The 11414-nt window shown below is 50.3% G+C and overlaps 1 protein-coding gene across 1 annotated transcript in view; it reads left to right on the plus strand.

Annotated features, from left to right (window-relative positions):
• Positions 1 to 2011: 2011 nt before the first annotated feature.
• Positions 2012 to 11414, plus strand: part of STK11IP (serine/threonine kinase 11 interacting protein) — a gene marked incomplete at its 5' end in the record, with an annotated part of 16685 nt that continues 7282 nt past the window's right edge. Inside the window, 14 exons of the mRNA XM_010158585.1 lie at positions 2012 to 2086; positions 2426 to 2521; positions 3435 to 3542; positions 3750 to 3821; positions 4807 to 4936; positions 5122 to 5225; positions 5886 to 5975; positions 6982 to 7023; positions 7527 to 7694; positions 7988 to 8069; positions 8177 to 8542; positions 8724 to 8914; positions 10155 to 10265; positions 11042 to 11237. Coding sequence (XP_010156887.1) covers positions 2012 to 2086; positions 2426 to 2521; positions 3435 to 3542; positions 3750 to 3821; positions 4807 to 4936; positions 5122 to 5225; positions 5886 to 5975; positions 6982 to 7023; positions 7527 to 7694; positions 7988 to 8069; positions 8177 to 8542; positions 8724 to 8914; positions 10155 to 10265; positions 11042 to 11237 — 1831 coding nt within the window. The remainder of the gene's footprint in view (positions 2087 to 2425; positions 2522 to 3434; positions 3543 to 3749; positions 3822 to 4806; positions 4937 to 5121; positions 5226 to 5885; positions 5976 to 6981; positions 7024 to 7526; positions 7695 to 7987; positions 8070 to 8176; positions 8543 to 8723; positions 8915 to 10154; positions 10266 to 11041; positions 11238 to 11414) is intronic.

The raw sequence follows: 11414 nt of genomic DNA on the forward strand, positions 1-11414 counted from the left end.
CGGCACGGCTGCCTGCTCCAGGGGGGCGCCCGCTGACCCCGCCCGACGCGCATGCTGGGTGGGTCGGAGAGCTCTGTCGGAGCTGTAGCTCAGCCTGAGAGCGTGTAGGTACCTCGTCTAGGATCAGCCATGCAACTTAGAATAAAGTTTTTCAGAGTTTAAAACAGGAGCAGCAGGGGCTAATTATCTTCTGACCTTGGTAAGGTGTTGACATTGTTGGGAAGATTATTATTTCCTGAAATGCTTGAGCAATTCAGGCAGTATCTTGGCAGCTGAGCACAGCAGAGTGCTCCCGGAGTGATGGCTGAGCTGCAGAAGGCATTGGAGCCAGGGTGTTGGGTTACGTGTTGCATGTACCTGCTACTCTGAGACCTTCTGCTGCTTATTCCCAAGGTGTACGTGCTCCCGCCTGGGCAGTGGGTCTGGCTGATCCGTTTCACAGCACGGGAGATTGCTCCTTATGTGTCCTTGTTAATTTTAAGGCTGTAATGGAAATAAAAGTCTGGAGCTCGGGATTCTTCAGAGGGCTGTTGGAAAGGAGATGTGTTACAAGGCTACACGTGGTTACACTTGGCACTGGGGCACTGCTAGGAGGGTAGTAGAGGTGAAATGGGCCTGAAAGGGGAAGGGGAATTAACAGCTGTTGTTGGGTCCCACAGTGCTGCTCAAGAGGAGTTGTGGCTGAGTGCTACGGCCTGTGATGTCTTTAAAAGTGTTTGCTGTATGGGACAGATTGAAGAGATTATCTGAATGTCGTTGGGAGGACATTGTGGCAGCATGCTGAGGGTTGAGATCGCAGTGGGGCTTGTGGAGAAACACGGGTCCCCTGGCAGGAGGAGGGAGGGAGAGACACTGCAGTCAGGAGGTTGTTGTGGTCCGTGCTTGTGTTAACCAAAAAAAGGACTTTGCCTGTAAAATGCCTGTAAAGAAGGGAAGTTACCCATTGCAGTGCAGTAACTGATTTGCTTGGAGAAACAAATCATTTGTATCAGCCTGCTCAGATTCTTAAGACAGTGGAGGGGGAGAGAAGGAGATGATTGTCAGGACACAGAGCAGGGATGGCGTCTGAAATAAACTCCGCTAAAACTGATCGTCAAAGCCTCCCAGTGCAAGGTTCCCCTAGAAACGGTCCTGTTCGACGTGCCGCATTAGTGCTGGCAGGCAGTGGGCAGTGATTCGTGGCTGCCAGGGCTCTCACTGTGGAAGCGGTGGTGGTGACGAGGCCTTGGGAATGTCTGTTCTGCACCTGATGAGTCACTTCTGCGTGAACGTGGCTGGAGCTGGCAGAGATGGTCTCTCTGGTTGTATTCTGGTGTCTGCAGTGGGAGCGTTAACTACTTCGTTACTCGCTTTGGCTGGAATACTGTTTATGCACTGTCCGTAGGAAGTGGGATTTCATAAGCTGCTTTGTGGTGCGTGGACGCAGCCTAACTACCCTGTGGTGAAAGAGCCTGTGGCTGCGCTACAGAACGCAAAGAGGAGGTTTGTAGGTACCTCAGTCTAATGCTAACAGTGTCTTGGAGACCAGCACTGTTTTCCATTGTATCTGCTTGTGATTTGCCTTATTTGGCCGGTTGTAGCGAAACGCACGTGCACACCTCCCACCAGTGTGCTAGTTCAGCTCAGCTGCTCAATAAACATAGCTCCAGCAGTTAGATTTGCCTTTATTTAGTGCATTTGTCAGTGGTGGCTGATGAGGAATCCAGCTGTCAGACCTCTCTGTGGTTCTGAAAGTGATGAAGCCGTGTGAGCAGGGGAGAAGAAAAGGAGCTCTATGTTCTGGCAGACGGTGGGCTTGTGCTAGCCGCTGTGCTTTTCTCTTTGATCCCTACTGAGCTTTGGGGCCAGGAGACAGTGCCCACACCAGCGCCGGGGGAGAGGTTGTTAGTGAACACCCGAGCTGGGAAAAAAAAGGGGGGGGCTTTTCAAGGTGCTGCAGTCGGTGTGCTGGGAGGGGGGTATTGCAGCACAAATCAAGCTTGACATGAGACTTCTTTTCTGATTTCTCTAGCTCGTTCATGTTCCAAACTGTGTTTTGCAATCTGCTGTGAAGATATTTCCTTTCAAGTCCCTCCGGCATCTGGAAGTAAGTACAGGAGGCAGAACTGGCTTTGAGTATTGCTGTTTGGCTTCTCTTGACTCAGTTTTGTAGTTGCAGAATGCTTCTACTCCTAAAAACTGGGTAGGCCTTTGTGGCTTTCGTAGAATAGAATCATAGAAGTTTAGACTTAGCCTTCTAGGAAATTCTCAACTCCTGCAACGCTTGCTTGGGGCAAAGCTCGGATATGAGCAAAGGCTGGTGTGTTAGGAAAAGAGGCTCCAGCAGGGAAATGAGAGATCCCTTGCAGAAACGGGCCTGGGATGGCAGCTGCTCTTACACTGTGATATTTTGATGTGTGTTGTCTTTCTTTTTGCATCATTGCAGTTGAGGTCTGTCCCTCCACACTGCCTCCGGGGACTGCGATTTGTGTATTCTCAGCTGGAATCTCTAACCTGTTGTAAATGTATCAGTACACTGGGGGTGAGTGTCTCTACACAGCTCATGGGGAAAATTGCAGGACAAAGGCTGTCTTCATCCTACAGTCCTTTCACACAGGGAAGATAGGACACTGTTAACCATTGTATGTGACTTTTTCTCCCTTCCCCGTCTGGGGTTCTACTCCTGACACACAGGTTGAAGTATTCCCTGCTTGGATATACATGTGCTCCGTAGTATCCTTGTTAGCTGGTAGAGAATTTCTGGCTCCAGCCACTACTTGTTTCAGCTAGGTCTGACCATTCTGGCTGGCTGGCTGTTTCCATGTTTAAAGGCCTGCAGCTGATCGAGGTTTATTTCATTGTACCGCAGCAGCCTTAAACTACAGCTGACTGTGAGAAGGAATGCTGAGCCCCAGCATCTTACCTGCGCTGGTGCCCAGCAGGCTTCTGTGACCTGCAGGCAAGCTCCAGCTGCGCAGAACTGAGAAGTGTGGGATGTGCTAGCCATGGGGCTCTGGGCTTCAGCCTGTGGCACAGAAGTGGCTGCCTGCTGGGGAACAGGGGCTTTTGGTGGGGAGTGCTTTGAGGGCTGCTTTTGTCTGCCAGAGCACAAGTTGTTTGGTTAGGGTGTGTGTATCTACTGCTTTGCTGGAGGTCTGAAAAAAGCTTTGTTAGCATGAATCTTCCTGCTTGGTGTTCAGAGCCTACGAATCGTAACGTGTTAGGTTAACTATTGCTGCTTGAGCAAAAGCATCTCCCCTCCTTTCTAAGTATCTAGCCATGGAACCCCACCACTTCCAAATACATGACGTAAAAGTCATTGCCACCCTAGGCAAGGCAGGGTCTGATAAGCACAGTATGCCAGCCTTGTTGTAGACTAACTGTTCTCCTGTGTTCATCTGCTGTTACTGTGACAGCTAGTACTCACCAAGGAATGGCTCCTCGCTTCTTCCTAGGAAATCATTTCAGCATGTGGTGGAGATCTGAGCTGTGCTCTCCCGTGGTTGGAACTGCAGACTGTGAACTTCAGCTATAACTGGATCACTGCCTTGGATGACTCACTGGTGAGTGGGGCATCCTTCCTGCATGACTGAGGGGCAGACAGGAGATGAGCACAGCCAGGAGCTGGGCACTCCTTCACGGATGCTGCTAGCTCTGGCTGGGAGGGAGTGAGGAGTGTTAATTTTGCTGGCGTCTCCCAGCAGGACAGGGTTGCCGTGCTGCAGTGGAGACATTTGTAGGATCTGATCTAGTATCTTTTTGTCCTTCAGCAATTACTGAATGCTCTGAGAGTCTTGGATTTGAGTCACAACAAGATCCAGGATTGTGAGCACTATTTAACGGTGCGTATCTGGGGCTGAGCACTGGAATTTCCTGGTATGGAGGGGTCACAGCTGAAGTGCTGTAATCACTGACCACATGCTTGCTAGGTGAAGCGTAACAAAAGCAACTGGAGACGTGGCCCAGCAGGCGAGGGATTTAGAGCTAGTGCTTGCAGCCTTGGAACTCTTGTCCTGTGTGTGCAGCCCCTGTGCCTCTGAGGTAGAGAAGGCAGAGTTTCTCATCCGCTCCAAGGCAGGAAGGTTGGCTGTGTGTATCCCTTGGGGCTGCAGTGTGGCTGAGTGACAAATACAGCGATATGTACAGTGTACGTTGTACATACAGTTGCACACATGGTGTGGACTCCACTGTGGCCACGCCGCTGCTGTAATCAGAGCAGCAGGTGGGAATTGTGTAGCCAGGCATGGGGCTGGAGAGGCTTGCTGTTTGGTTTGTTCAGACTGCCAGTAGCATTTCCCTTGTGCTCTCAGAAATCTCCCATCAGTTACTTTAAAAGGGGTGGTAGTCTGTCACAGTGGCATGTGCACCTCTGGGGAATGGCACTGAAATCCGTGCTCTGCTGGGTTAGATCCGCTGCTTTTAAGAGAAGTGACAAAACAGCTTTTCATGGAGCTGGTGGGGCTCACAATATATCATTTGCCATCATCTTTGGAAAGGTAAGAAAGGGCTTCTTTTGATAGTTCAGTCCTTTTGCTGAGGAAGGGACTATGCTGAGGAAAGGACCTCCTGTGCTCCCCTGAAGTTGATGAGGAAGAACAGCTCCTAGGAAGTTTTGTAAAGTGGGTAGATCATGCTGAGTGCCCCTGGAGAAACCGCTCCAGCGTGAATGTCAAAGTCTGGCTGCAGAAATAGTCTCGAGAAACTCGCTTGTTAGGTGGCCTCGGTGGGATGGAGAGAGTGGTAGGGGCTAGTGCCCTGTCTTGAGTCCAGTGTCAGGCTTTGAGCTAAAGTCTCAGCTGATCTGCTGCTGCTCTTCTCTCTTAACAGACCCTTACAGAAATAGAGTATCTCAATCTGGCTTATAACTTCCTGTCCAAGGTGCCAAACCTCAGCCTCTTCAGCCGATCCAAGCTGGTGACTCTGATCCTGCGCAACAATGAGCTCGACAGCATCAATGGTGAGCCCCTGAGGGAGGAGCGTGTCTGCGCTCGAGGACTTCTCTCTTCCAGAGGAGGAACAGAACTTGAAATCTTGGGCACAACTATTTTTATTAGCATTCAATTTGGGGGGGGGAGAGGGGTAGGTGGGAGCTTCCTAAGTTATATCTTCTAGCATGCTGATGGCTTCTTGCCTTGTTTGCAGGAGTTGAACAGCTCGTGAATCTGCAGCACCTGGACGTGGCCTATAACTTGCTGCTGGAACACTCCCAGTTGGCACCCTTGTCTGCTTTGCACTGTCTAAAAAAAGTAAGCACAAAGCCTGGTGGGATGGTAGATTAGAAATGTCATGGTTAGGGGGTGCAAGGTGGAGACTGGGTGGTAAGAAGTGAGTTTTGAAAGGTCAATTCAACGCTTGGGTATTTCATTTGAATGTGGGACGCTGATAGAATCATAGAATGATTCTGTGATAGGGGAGCCTTGGAGAGACACCTGTACTTCAGCCTTCATTTTCAGTGACTCCTGCTCAAGCTAACCTTTTTCCATGTATTCATCACCACCTCCTTGCTCCCCCTTTCCAATTTTAACACTGTCAAGTTCAGTAAAGATCCTCCCTGCTGTGGATTTGTGTGTTCAGAGGAGTCTGAAGGAGGATAACTGCAGTCACTGTAGAGCTTATGAAGGAAGATAGCCTGCAAAGGACTGTTCTCTCAACACTTTTCAGGGTCAGTGCTGAAAAGAGCCCCTAATGGTTTAGGGGCATGAGTAGGAAGTACTTGAATTTCCTTCTCTTATTTGCTGAACAAATGTCAGGAAGCATTGTAAAAGCTTAGTCCTCTCCCGGCTTGATTACCCTTCCACTGCAAGGATGTTTCCTGAGGCAGAGAGAAGGTCTGGAGCCTGCAGGCAGAATAGGTCAGGGTATAGAATATTGCTGCTAATAACGATTTTTCTGTTTCCCCCACCCAGCTGCATTTAGAGGGAAACCCATTATGGTTCCATCAAAACCACCGATCTGCAACCCTTGTACACGTGTCTCCCAGGGCAGCCTCCTCCAGTGTAAGTACGAGCCACGTGCCTTCTGCCCCTGCTGTGGAAGGTGTCGGGTGTTCTGACACTTGGGGCAAATGAGGGGAAAGAATTTCATAAGCCTGAAAATTTATTCCAGTGATGAGCCTTTTGTAGTTGCTTTTTTTTCCATATAGAGTAGTTTATCCTTAAATTTTTATGTGGTGTGTTGGCCAGGGCAGACAGTTGAATACTAGTCTCAGGTTTGCGAGACCTCAGATCTTAATACGGCTTCACTGTCTGCTTCCTCAGTTTTGCTCACTGATGGTCCCAAAACTTCGCTCTGTTCCTACTGGGTAGGGACTATGTAGCTGGACTTTGCAAAGAAGGAACTCGCCGTCGTGGCCGACCTTGCCTAATTATGCACTTCATTGGCAGCCGTGGCCACCTCCTTCTTTTTCCCCTTCACTCCGCTCTCAGCTAGGTGTTATCACTGTTTCCGTTGCACTCTGGTGCTTAGGTCAGCTCTTGGTAATCTCATTTTAAATAAAGAAGCCAGCAAAGACAGCGTTCTGGCGATTTAGCAAAGTAAAGTTGCTTGCTAAGGGTCAGAGGTGTTCCAGACCTGCTCTGCCCTTCATATTAGTGGCAAATGGCTGGATTCATTGTCTCCAAACTATGTCTTGGAACAAGCTTTCACTGAGCTCAGGTTACTGGAAGCTAGATAGACTCAGGCTAGAAGTAGGGTACAAGCTTTGAGGTGAAAGTGCGCACCTCTCAAAACAGTTCCTGAGTTGCTGCAGAATAATCTATTGTATCTCTTCCACAAACTGTCTTGGATACGTTTCTGGGATTTGTAAAGCTGTATTGGGTCAGGCAGCTACAGCTAAAGCAGTGATGGGTAGGCAGGAACAGGGTTGTTTCTGGTAGTCTTTCCAGTTTTGTGCCAGGGATCCCAGCCCTAGGGTGTCCTGAAGGGGAATAGGAGTCAGCAGATGTTGTCCTGACTATGTGCCAGGCGAATGGAATCTGACTGCAAATGGGTCTCTAATTACAGTTCCTCTTGGATGGGGAGCCACTCTCTTCCTCGGACCTGCTGGTAAGTGCAATTGCTGTAAACTGATCTCACAGGCTTTGGGAGTGGGAACTCTGACAGGTTTTTGCATTGTTGTTTGTCCCATTAAATCTGGATGGGCTGCCTTTACTCTTTGACACAGTTCACTTTGGCTCAGCCCATGCTGATTCCCAGTAATAGTTGGGACTGGGCAGTGTAACTTACTGTGTCCTGTGTAGCCTTGCAGAACTTGGAACCTTGCCTGTTTCCTTTTCGGATACTATCTGGTACTTGACACTTGAATTAACTGTTTTGCTGACATGTATCGGTTTCCCATCTGCTGTTTTTAAGAAAGGCAGAGATCAAGTTAAATCAGAGTGGTCATGATAAACAAGCCAGTCAACCGGGCAGGATCTGTTGTCACCACTTCAACTGAGATGGTGGAAGTTTGGGGTGAAGGGCAGGGAAGTTGTCAGCCCGAGTTATGGCTTGGGTACCTTGTCTCCCCTTTGCACTCAGCAGGCAGTGTTCTCTTCTTTTGGCTTTAGCACCTTCCGAGGCTTGCGCAAAGTGTGTCGCAGTCCATCCACACCTCTACCTCGGAGAGGACCATGCTGGAGCGCAGCGCTCTGGACAGTTCCTGTGCCGCAGACTTCAGCGACAGTCAGTCCCCAGCAGAGAACGTGGCTGTCCGGCTCCCTCGGAAGAAGAGCAAGGTCTGGCATGGAGATAGCTGCTTCAGCCACGTAGCTGACGTGTCGGGTGGAGGGGCAGCCTCGGCGAGAAAGGCTCGTGTGGTGGGTTGTGGTCTGGTACTGCCTGTGTGGTAGTGAGCCTCTACGCCGCTGTGAGTTATGAAGGGGCTGGGCTTACCCTCAGTCTTGATATACTGTGACAAGTGTTTCATCACTGTAACAGCTACAAACCCTTCAGCTTGGCACAGCCCCTCAGCAGATGCTGTTTCGGTTGTTCTGGTGCCTCCGAACTATTCTTGTCCTGTTTGTTCCAGGGAAAAGTTAAAGTGCGCAGAGCGAGCATTTCAGAGCCCAGTGACACAGAACACGAGTCCCAGGCTTTACCTCTCTCTGCTGGTGAGGCTTGTCGTCTTCCTCAGGCACGTGGCCGCTGAACGGCCCACAGTCAGAGGATGCTCTGGCGTGGTGACTGCTTTCAGGGTTCCCACGTTTTCTCTCTGCAGGCCTGGTCCTACAGCATCAGAAGGAGATGGAGCGCTTGGACAGCTTCAGAGATCGCTTTGGTGTTGACTGGCTGCAGTACAAGAGGCACCTGGAGGAGCCCGACCAAGTGCCTGTCATCTGCCGTAGCCGTTCGGCAGATGAGATCGCAGGCAGACCTGCTGCCATGGACTTGCAGAGTGAGACCTCTGACCCGGAGCAAGAAAAACCCCAAGTATCACAGGAAGAATCCTCCCCTCCTTTGGATGATACTGAGAAGGAGGAAGAGCCTGAAGTACAGCTGGATGAGCCTGTGGAAGAAGAACAGAGAGGAGAAGAGGAGACAGATGAGCTAATGCTGGGGGAGGAGGAAGAGGAGAAGCCAGAAGGTAAGCGAGTCCCTTCACTGCTGTGTTTGAGGGCTTGGGGTATGATAGAATAGATGGATCAAATGTGATATCCCTGAAGCTTTATCCTGCTGCCCAGTATTGTGGGAATTCTAAGGACTTGGGCCAAGCAGGCCTGAAGGGCCGCTGTGTGTGCTGACCTGTATGGTGTCTTGTTTGGCAGTGGACCTTTGCCAGCCAGTGCTGGTGAGCCAGATAGAAGGTGAAGGGGACCCGGAGCCAGACTGGATCTTCCTGCGAGTCACAGCTCAGCATGTGTTTGAGGTGGAACTGAAGGCTGCCCGAGTCCTCCACAAGCTGGAGCTGAAATGCCTGCAGAAGGTGGAGACCTCTGAGATGAACTGGAAGAGGATGGTAAGTTATAACTTTGGTGTCTTTCTACCTGTGTGGGCCAGCATTTGGATTTGGGCTTCTGTCAGATTACCCTGCAGGTCTTTTCCTAGTTCCTCCAAAGCCTGGTGGGTTGAGCATTTCTTCCACGCAACGCGTGTGTATCTAACAGCACCTGCATTGCTTAGAGTATCCAGGATAATGCAGCAGAAGCCAGCGCCAGTTCAGTTCTGAATGCAGTGGAGACCTCCTTCCCATCCATTTCTCACTGGGAAATCGCCCTGGCCTTGCAGGACTACTTGTGGATTGCACTTTTTCTTAGCACAGCACTGAGCCTAGCGTGATGTTTAGAAAGCTACCGGTAGCTCAGCGGGCAATTTTCCATCTGCTCTAGGTGCATTCTTTAGCACTACCAGCCCTATTTTACTTTTGTGGCCCTTCAGAAAGGGAGTTTAGAAATTCCTTTTTCCTCGTGGTAGGATTTTAACATTTAGTGTGTGCATGAACATGTTCACAGGCTTCTTTGGGCTGTTTTCCCCAGAAGCTCCAACTCATTTTTCCTTCCTGCCCTTGTACTTCTTGAATCACAGAAGGGTTTGGGTTGGAAGGGACCTTAAAGATGATCCAGTTCCAACCCCCCTGCCATGGACAGGGACACCTTCCACTAGACCAGGTTGCTCAAAGCCTCGTCCAGCCTGGCCTTGAACACTTCAAGGGATGGGGCATCCACAGCTTCTCTGGGCAACTTGTAAAAAGTCCCCCCCAGCTTCCTTGTAGCCCCTTCAGGTACTGGAAGGTGCTATAGGGTCTCCCCAGAGCCTTCTCTTCTCCAGGCTGAACAAGCCCAACTCTCTGAGCCTGTGCCCATAGCAGAGGGGCTCCAGCCATCAGAGCATCTTTATGGCCTCATCTGGGCTCACCCCAACCAGTCTATATCCTTCTGATGTTGAGGCCTCCACAGCTGGATGTAGTACTCCAGGTGGGGTCTCATGAGAGTAGAGTAGCTTGATGTTCGTCCGAAATACCTTTATGAAAAGGTGTTTTGTTTTAAGTGCTTTGTTCTGGGCCTTGAAACTTACTGTTGTACTCGGCAGTTACAAGCTTATTTATATATTTGTGCCCATTTTCCAGGCTCCCAAATGCTATCAGCTATGGAGGGCTACTAGCTTAAGTGCTTGTATGGCCATCTTTCAGCCAGTTGCAAACAAATGTAGGCTGGATGTCACATCTTCTTTCTAGAACTGGTGTTTTCTGTCTCCTGCAGGACCTGGAGCAAGTTTTCCCTGTCCTGACATTGCACTTCAGCTACATTCGCAAGGACCGGCAGAAGCGCAAATACGTGGTGCTCGACGACTGCCCGGAGCAGTGTCTACAGGTAGGGAAAACTAGCAGGGGAAGCCTGGGCAGCGTTGCTGGAAGACACTGAATTTCCAGCTGTCACAGGGCCCCTGTTCGCGAAGCACATGTCCATCTGCTGCCCTGTGGCAGCCCATGTCTGGCCTGTAAACTCAGGATTTATATCCTGAGGGACCTGTGGAGGGCCCTGTGAGAATGGCTATGGACAGTGGAGCTCCTGGGGCATAAAGGGTGCTCTCAAGGAGAAAGCCTTACCGTTTTCTTCCTCTTGGGGAGAAAATTAGCAGTCAAGTTAGCGATCCTTTGTTATTGTGCACATGCAACGTAATGTTTCCTGGGTGCTGAGTGATGCAGTGGCCTGGAGTTAGCCTCTGGGCAGTGAGACTATCAGTGCTATGGCAGCTCTGCTCTGCACAGCTGCTGTAGTGACTCTGGTCTCAAATCCGAGTGTTTTTCTCGAGGTAACATTTAAGGACGGTTAAATGAATTGTTACAGTGAAGGCACAAATAGATGGGACCTTTGAGACCAGAGTTCCAGGGTCAGTATGTAGCTACAAGGCACAGACCTGCAAAAACAGGTTCTCTTGGTGATCTGCAGTGAAACTCCGTGCCTTTGGCAAGTCTTGCACAGCCTGGCCGTGACACTATGTAAGCTGGGAAGTGGCTCCACACCCCTTGCACTCTGAAATGCTGTGATGAGGCATGTGAGGAGCCTTGCTGATGTCAGAGGCTTGCTTTTATTAGGACGGTTATAGCTGCCTGTTAGCACTCTTTTCCCTGTGTGGCTTCTTCTAGTGTGTCCTTGAAGTGTTGTCCCCAGCTGTGGAGGAGAATCGGCGAAATCAGGACCAGGAAAAGGGATCTATGAAGCTCCAGTGCCTGAAGTGCAAGCAGGAGTTTTCGTGGTCTCTGGCTCCCTGGCATCAAGGTCCCTATCCTACAGAGGTTGGAGATGCCAAAATTCTGGAGACCCTGCTTGCCTCAAATCCAGGTAGGTAGGATGCAGTGCCCAGAAAAATTATGTGTGCTAACGCCCAGGCAGACTGCCAGAATGGCAGCTGTGGTGCAGAGTGTGGAATGGATGGGAGGAGGGGCTGATGCCTTGGCTGTACTGGAATTAAAACCTGTTGTGGGATGTACTCTCACTTGGCCCACTTGGACTGGGAAG

Source organism: Eurypyga helias, unplaced genomic scaffold (genome assembly GCF_000690775.1).
Source record: "Eurypyga helias isolate BGI_N326 unplaced genomic scaffold, ASM69077v1 scaffold35679, whole genome shotgun sequence".
NCBI lineage: Eukaryota > Metazoa > Chordata > Aves > Eurypygiformes > Eurypygidae > Eurypyga > Eurypyga helias.